The sequence below is a fragment of the Plasmodium inui genome (assembly GCF_000524495.1).
Source record: "Plasmodium inui San Antonio 1 unplaced genomic scaffold supercont1.155, whole genome shotgun sequence".
Taxonomy (NCBI): domain Eukaryota; phylum Apicomplexa; class Aconoidasida; order Haemosporida; family Plasmodiidae; genus Plasmodium; species Plasmodium inui.
In genome coordinates this window covers 4,798-12,607 of record NW_008481989.1, presented here as the reverse complement: position 1 = coordinate 12,607, position 7,810 = coordinate 4,798, and the positions used below count along the sequence as shown (strand labels likewise).

General features: G+C 46.5%; 4 protein-coding genes across 4 annotated transcripts; all 4 read right to left on the bottom strand.

Moving 5' to 3' along the window:
- Positions 1–212: 212 nt before the first annotated feature.
- Positions 213–1,685, bottom strand: C922_05737 (hypothetical protein; the record flags this gene model as incomplete). The annotated part of the gene is made up of 1 exon (XM_008821308.1): positions 213–1,685. The coding sequence occupies one exon, from the start codon at positions 1,683–1,685 to the stop codon at positions 213–215; it is 1,473 nt and encodes a 490-aa protein (XP_008819530.1).
- A 1,579-nt stretch (positions 1,686–3,264) lies between these two features.
- On the bottom strand, positions 3,265–3,743 carry C922_05736 (hypothetical protein; the record flags this gene model as incomplete). Its single annotated transcript, XM_008821307.1, has 2 exons — positions 3,265–3,491; positions 3,605–3,743. 2 exons carry the CDS (start codon positions 3,741–3,743, stop codon positions 3,265–3,267), a joined length of 366 nt encoding a protein of 121 aa, XP_008819529.1.
- Positions 3,744–4,447: 704 nt separating this feature from the next.
- Positions 4,448–4,723, bottom strand: C922_05735 (hypothetical protein; the record flags this gene model as incomplete). The annotated part of the gene is made up of 1 exon (XM_008821306.1): positions 4,448–4,723. One exon carries the CDS (start codon positions 4,721–4,723, stop codon positions 4,448–4,450), a length of 276 nt encoding a protein of 91 aa, XP_008819528.1.
- A 475-nt stretch (positions 4,724–5,198) lies between these two features.
- C922_05734 (hypothetical protein) lies at positions 5,199–5,429 on the bottom strand (the record flags this gene model as incomplete). Its single annotated transcript, XM_008821305.1, has 1 exon — positions 5,199–5,429. The coding sequence occupies one exon, from the start codon at positions 5,427–5,429 to the stop codon at positions 5,199–5,201; it is 231 nt and encodes a 76-aa protein (XP_008819527.1).
- Positions 5,430–7,810: the final 2,381 nt, after the last annotated feature.

The following is a 7,810-nucleotide window of genomic DNA, read 5'->3' as shown; positions in this document are numbered from 1 at the left end:
TAGGGTCTGGCGTGCTTTTCGCGGACAATTGTGGGGATGGTGGGGATCGGACCCTTGTCCTGAGTTCCAGATTCTCGGGCCCCTATTATTGTCCTGGCTTCCCGTCTTGTCTTATTTTACACTGTGATCCCTAACTGAAATCTGTCCCTAGACCCTTGGGGCTTTATGACCTATGCTTCAGTCATTTCCTCCTGTTTGAGACGCCTACTCCCTTAGTCCTGAAATTGATACCTGATTCGGCCTCCTGCCCTACTTTGGAGTTGGGGCCCTCTTCTTGTTTTCCTTCTCCCATATATCCGATACAAACCATATCCTGAAGCCAGTAACATCACCGTTGTCACTAAACTGCCCCCTACGATGCCGGCCACGCTGCTATTACTCTTATCACCCATATGGTCTCCATTGTTCTCCTCCTTCTTCTCCTGACCCGAGGCAACTCCTCCCCCCTGGAGACTCCTGCTTCTTTCCTCCTCCTTGAATGGCGTGAGGTGTTGTCCTGGTGAGGCGGGTTTAGCCGGGAGACTCTCCATCCGGGATTGTCCGGTAATTGAAGTTGACCCGCTTTGTCCTGGTAGTCCCTCCTGTGTTGTTGCTCTAGATTCTTCGTCCAGATTCTCCGGCTCCTGTTGTTCCGGCTTCTCGTTCTTATTTGGCTGCGTCACTTGGCTTCCATTGGCTAAAGCCGTCTCAACTGTTGCATGAGAGGCTTGTTCTTTGTCCTGTTCTGGGGTTTTGCCTGAATCTCCGACGCCGGCGGCCCCATCTATTCCCTGCCGTCCCTCCCCTTCCCCCTGGGCCTCTGCTGCCTCAGTGTTCTCGAGTTCAGGCTGCTGGAATTCTTCCCCATCGAGTAACGTCAACCCCTGCGTTCCTTTGGTTGGTCCTATCACACACCTGTCGGGCCTTCGTCCCCAGGGCTCGCAATATAGGCGCTGCTTTGGGCCTGGGGATCTCATTCCTGTCAAGAAATTATTTATTCCTTGATAAGGACAGCTGGGACATAAGCTCCTAAGGGCTCCAAAGACATCTATTACCAGACTCAGGGCCTCTAATTGACAGTTCTTGAAGTTATCGTCCGCTCCACAGGAGCCTCCATAATTCTTTATCACTGCCCAGTTGTTCTCCAATCTGAATCGTCCCTCTATTTCTTCTCCTATTAGCCTCTTCCGTAATCTGTTACATCCTGCCCATATCGTTTCTTGGTTGTTTATTAGCTGACCTTGATCTGCCCAGAGCCAGTATATTACGCACCCAATCAAATAGAGCAGTGGTTGACAGTCGCTACTGCTATTACACTGCACGTGTTGGCCGTTTATATATGCTGCCCAGAGTCCTCTTTCTCCCCTCGTCAGATACTTATCTTCTGTTCCATCATTTTTCTTATCTTTGGTTGCCTTGAGACACTCTTTTATCACACTATTCAAAAGATCCTCCCAAGTTAGTTCCTGGTTTCCATTCTTCGTCTTTATGCTTCCTTCTCTAAAGCCCTTGCTTAGTTGGTTATAACTTTTGTGCTCCCCCACCAGTTCCTGGATCCACCTTCCTATTCCTAGAGCTGGCCTGTTATGCTCGTTTGGGCCAGGTGCTAGATGGAAACAAAACCTCTTCTCCCCTTGACTCCTTGCGTCGCAGGGGGCTGACCCGACTTCCTCCCTCTTCCCCTTCCACGTTAGAGTCTGCCGCATAGTGGATCCTTTCGCTCCGACCATCCGGCCGGAAGGTGCTTCCGTTCCTGGTAGTGGACTTTTAACCGCCCTCTTTCCTAACACCTACTTTCTCGGTGGTCTGTCTGGCTGGGAATGGTGCTTCTAATTCCTGAGGGATCCCGGTGCCGCTGATGTAGTTCTGTATGTTTTGATTGACGCGTTCCCTTCTAGACTAAACCCTCCTGCCTCAATCACCCACTGGCCTCTTGCATTCTAGGGGACTTGGCTCTTGATTTCCCCCTTCTTTGATTTTGATCTTACTCTTCCTTCTTCCTGTTCAGTTTTTTCCTTCTCCCTTCCTCAGGACCAACCCTTCCTCCTCTTCTCTCTAATACTGCCTTGGGGTCAATCTTGCGTGCTCGACCTTATTTTGTTCTAAACCATCCCCGACCTTCTTGGACCTCACTCATCCCTCCAACGTCTACCCGCTGCCTGATCTAGGCTCTCAACCTCTTCTGCCTGGGGGGGGTGAATTATCCCTTAGGATTTCCTTTCGTCCTCGGGGTTCTTTGGATTTATACGCTACCTCTCATTACCCCCCATGCCGCTGCAGCGGGCCAGATTTTGAGTACTCTTCCTGATATCCTCCCTGTCTCTCCCACTAATGCTCTCCTCTTTGAGTTTCGCTCATCTCTCAAGTTTCGTCAGATACGTCCTTCCCCTTCATTCACTCTTCTCTCCTCTCGGGTAAGGAGTTTTACTCCCCCGGGACTTCCCCTTCGCTGCTAAACTCGTTCTATAAGCATTGTCCTCGTCTCTACAACCTCCTCTTACGACTGAGCCTCCGGACGCTTATTTATCGTCTTGTCCCTGGGAGCTGGTGCCTCCCGGAGTGGTTAACTGCTGTCCTGGCTGTACCCTTCCAAAGCTTGGAGGAGTTGCTTTTGAGCTGCGATCCTCCCCCTCTTACCGTCTTCGCTCGGTTTCTCGCTTCGTACCTGGTGTATCTCTAGCTCGTGATCCAATGCCCCTCTTTTTTCTAACACCGCGTCCTCATGACTTCATTAGCCTGTTGGCTCCTGTGGCGAGTTACGAAATTTGTTGGTCCCTCCTAAATGAGGCATAGGCTATCAGCAGTTGAGTGACTCAGTTGGGCTTTGTTAGTTTTCCCTCTTGAATTACTCCTGCTTCGTAGAATCTACAATTCCTGACATGCCTCTGCTAACTCTGCGGGTGCGGCCCCCCGCCGGGATTCCTCTCTCTACTTCCAGGATCAACTTCCCCACTCTCCACGGCTGTCTGTTGTCATGAGAGTTTTTTGAAAAACGTTAGGGCTCCTTCGCCTACAGGAATCACCCCTGTCGGTTCGTGACGAGATTTGGCCTTATTCCTAAATCAGCCTTTACTTTCTCGAACGTCCCTGTACGATTTTTCCTAGCCCTACTTTCCTTTCCAATGGTCTTCCCACTTGTGCCTAATTTCTTCATCCGCCTTGGCCTGAGATGGTCTATGCGTAACTCGGCTGCTTCATACGCTACTTCTCTAGTCTGTGTGAACCTCACTTCTCTACTACTCTTGTGCTTTGGAAGCCACTAGCTCCTCCTCCGTTGACAGTGGGCTACATGTCTCGATACGCTGGATCCGTTTTCCCTACCGGAGTTCTGTTGTTCTTCTTGCAGTTGCTCATCCCTGTTTCTTTGAGGACTCCTCCGGAAATTCCTTGGGCTGTTTTGAGATTTGTCAGAGTCCTGCCTGGTGGTGTTCGAGGCTGAATGTTGCTGGTGTTCGGTCTTCCCTCCTTACTACCCTGATAATCGAGTTGTTGAGATCTATCCTCCTTTCCGCCTGGGGAGGTGCGGTAGTCGGGAGATGTCCCTGGTGTTTGACGTCGGTGGTGACTGATATGTTCGTGTTTACCAGTTCTAGAGCCGGACCCACTCCTCTAGAGCCTTTTTAACTCTTCCTGGCTCCTTGATCTATTTCTGTCTCTCCTTGCGACTGGGAATCTCCTATATACATTCCGCCCGTTCCAGATGTAGGACCCCCCCTGGGGGGCCCGTAGTCGTCTCGGCCTGTCTTTGTCCCTTTCTTATTCATTCCCCTCTTCTCTTTCCTGGGCTGAGAGCTTACTCCTGGCTATTTAGTCCATGTAGCTGGCCACTGCTCTACTGTCAAGGGGGCCTCGATATACGGGTTAATCCTCTTCTGCTCTTGCTTTGGAGGGAATATAGCGTCACTAGAAGCGACTCTTCGATATGAGCCCCTGGATCCTATATTATCTGATCTGCGGCTTGGCCCCGGGGTCTGGTGTCAGCCTCTGTCTTTTTCTCTTGGAGGAGCTGGGCTGACGGATTTTTCTGGTCAGGGACCTGTAGTCTCGTTTACTGGGTCTGTGAAGGGACACGGTGTACTTGTCCGGAGTTTTCGCTCCCTAGCTTCCTTTTGGGCGGGGTTGAGGGGGTGTTTGGTTCTTCGCTTTGTGAGGAGTCTATAACTGCTTGTGGCGTCAGGAACCTGGTTTCTGGACTGAGATCTTTCTGCACTGCCTGGCTTCGGTTATTCCATCGGCTCGTGACTCGTTGGTCGACTCGATGCGTCGCTGGTACCTTCTTTTACTTGCCCGATGGTTGGCTCTATTTCCTTACCTTCCTGAGGTTTATCTGGGCTGGATACGTCACGGCTGGATTCCTGATGTCCTGTGATCAGGCTGGGTCATCTTCTTCGTTAACTGCACCTATATTTTAACTCCTCTCTTTTTTGACGTCCTACGGGATCTCCCTATTGATTATTTCGCCTCCCTTTTAACTGCAGTGGAGGGCTGGCTTTGGAGTCCTATATCCAGACTGTCGCCTGATGAATAGTGGTGGTCGCTCCTGGGGTTGGGCGGCTTCTTTTCTGGTTGGACTGGGGTTTGGCTCTGTCGAGCTGTTCTGGATTATCCTGCTGCTGAGGGTTATCCGACTTGGGCCTTTTCTGCTCTGCCTTGTTAACAGATGATTGAGCCTCCTGGACTCGTCTTGTGCTTCTTGAGGGATCTTAGAGATTTCATTATTCTTTGGCCTGATTGCAGATTCCATGGCTCACTGTCATTTGGGCGCTTGTCTTCTTGGAGTGAATCTTTGGGGGTGAGGTAGATTCTTCCCTGCTATTTCTCTGGATTGGTTTTAGTTATTTATTTGGGAGGATTAGTGTTGTTGCCTTGGGCCTGATTTTCTAAATTCCTTCTTTACCTTTCGTTATATGGATTCTTACCTCCTGAGTGATGTTCTCTAGGCATGGGTGAGGTTGGAGTCCTATATGATTGCTAGTGGTCAGACGGAGTGTCCTGGAATTCAGAGCGGGATGTGGTGGCCGCTTCTATCCTAATTTCCCGTTGATTAAGAACCTACCTTGTCTGCCTCTGGGTTGATTTGTCCTTTAGCCTGGACTAGATTTAGGGGGTGTTTTCAGTCGAGACATCCTCTTAAATTTGTTGGAGTTGGGGCTCGCAGGGGTCGTATTACTTAGTACTGGCCAGTATTTGCCCTTGTGACGGGAGTCTAGGGGGTTAATCTATTTATAGAAAGACTTGTCATCTTTAGTGGGAGGTTTGACTTGTTCTGGAGGTTCGTGGAGGGCAGCTTTTTTAGGCCTTATCTGATTGGGCTTCCTTGGGGGGGTTAATTCGGTGGGATTGTTGTAGTCGACATAGTGCAAGGAGGGGGGATTTTTTTGGCTCCTCGTATTGATTGAGCCGTTTTGCCCTGCTCTGAGTTTCTGATCTGTTTGACTCAGATTTATCATTTTGTTTCTTGTAGATTGGAGGAGATGGTAGGGGGGGGGCCTTACTCATTCTAAACAGTTTCTTATGATCTGGTTAGTAGATTTCATTAAATTTCTTTGCTTGGGTGTCTGGGTTATCCTTGGTGTTGATTGGGGGGCTCCTTGTAGTCTTTTTGTTGTAATCTCACTCTCATGCTCTTGCTTGGGAAGCTTTTATGATAAGGAATTCAGAAGTTCACTGAGTTTGTTGCTTGTTTTTGTGAGCTGATTTTTTGAGGTTCGTAATCAGGTTTTTGTCATATAGTTCTCTGATTGTTCGGTTTTCTGTTCATTGCTAGACCTGTCAGTTTCTATCTATTCTGTTCAGGAGGAGGAGATGTTCTGCTGTCGGTTCCCGTTAGATTCAGCTGTTCGTGCTGTATTTGTATTCTGATTTGGCTTGGTTATTTTGCGTGTGGTGTTGTTTTTCAAGGGGTTCATTTAGGGGAGGTTCTTCCTTTGTCTTTGGGTGGGTAGGTTTTACTTCTTAGTGGTTTTGCTTATAATTAAAGGAATTCTTGTTTGTGTAGATGATAATGGAACCTGGCAGACAATCTCTGTGTTTACAATTTTTATGATTATTATCTCTAATTTGATTGGGGGGTTGGGTTGTAGTGAATTTACTTGAAAGGAGTTACTTATTCATTCGGGATGGAAAGATTTGTCGAGGGTGACTTATCCAGAGAATCAGAGAAAATGAAATCTGTATTTTAATTTACGCTTACTCGGTCAAGAAATAATAACTTCTGGAGGGAGCCGTTGTGGTGGGTCCTTCTCATACCTATTGGGTCTTCTCTTTTGAGGGGGTTTTGGTAACCTGCTTTTACCAGGGCTCAATTAAGTTGGGTTGTTGTTAGAGTTGATGTTTATGTTAGTAATATGATATAGGGGTGGGCTATTAACACTCGTTCTGGATTGCCCGTTTTCTCTGATGTGGCGTGCTTTATCCAAAATGATTCACACAGACAGAAAATAAACCCCCTGGAGTATATAGAGATTAAGACATTCCATTCATGAGAAAATCCCTTATAGCTCAGAGTTGATCAGACTATTTCCAGAGGTTTGGAGCTGATTTTTCTTGTGGTCTATCGTTCATAGATTGAGAAAGTGATTTTCTAATTGGGTTATCCTTTAGGGAGAGGGCTCTCAAGGAGTTGTGGGTCCTTTTCTGTTAAAGAGTTTGTTTTGGTTGGAAGAAATGATTAAACCGACTTGTTGGTCGTGAGACTTAGGCTTATCTTTTTCCTCAGAAATATTATATCTAGGTTTGCTTTTACGAATTTTATCAGATTTTTTTCTGGGTTTTTTTTGGCTTCATCTAGTCCAGCCTAACTCCTATTGGAGGTGATCGCTGTTTGTTGTTTGGTTGAGGAAGTTGGGGGTTGGTTTTATTTGTATTATCCCCTTTGGTGTTTTTTAACGTAATTTCTTCTGTCAAAATATTCCTTCCCTTTCTGAGAATACTCAGTCATCCTAGTCAACATAAAGGCGAAAATCCCGTTTCTGATTGGGGGGTAGTCATTTGGTAACCCTCCTTTTCTCTTTCAGGAAATTCTTCTTAGGGTGGAGAAATAAGGTCGGTAGCTAAATATACAATAGGACGGGAGATCTGTAACCTTTTTTTGTTTTGGGGCTAAGGAGAACTAAAGATACGCTTTAGACAGTCTTGATTAATGGATAAACACTTATTCATTCCATTAGTTAACCTTTTTTTAAGGAAAACATAAAAGGAACAAGATTGTTCCTCTGAAAATCTCTCAATACAATGATTTCCTAAAGAAGGATTTCTTTTAAGTAATTATAGAGTGAGAATGAGCCCTGAAAACATGAATTGTATAGTGGCATACTGTTTTGCCGATTTCCTGTTATTGGAGTTTTGAATAGTTAGAAACAATGATCCGGAAGTTTCTTCCCTCTTGATGGGATCCTTTGCCCTTGCCGCTTTCCTGTTTGAGCGAGGACAGGGCCTTAATATTAAAGAGGGCTTGATCATCCTTTGGTCAAGTTTTTGTTATAAGCGGGTCCATAAATTACAGACTTCATGGGATTCTATCAATTCCAGATAAATCACCATCATTAGATTTAGAAGTTTTGGAATCTAGCTTTCCATCTGACCCTCCTGTTTTTAGATATTCAACTGCAGTCATCCGGAGGGAATTTCTCTGTTAGTTCTCCTGTTGGATGTTTTCTGCCTTGGGGGGGCATCAGGTTGGTCATGATTGTTAAAACATTGTTGTTTGACAGGTCCGTTAGACATGACCTATAAGGAGGTTATTGATGTCTTATACCCATAGACTCCTTTTTTCAAATAAACATCGAAAAATAAGGTAGACCTGATCCAGAGTAAGAACAAAATAAGTAAT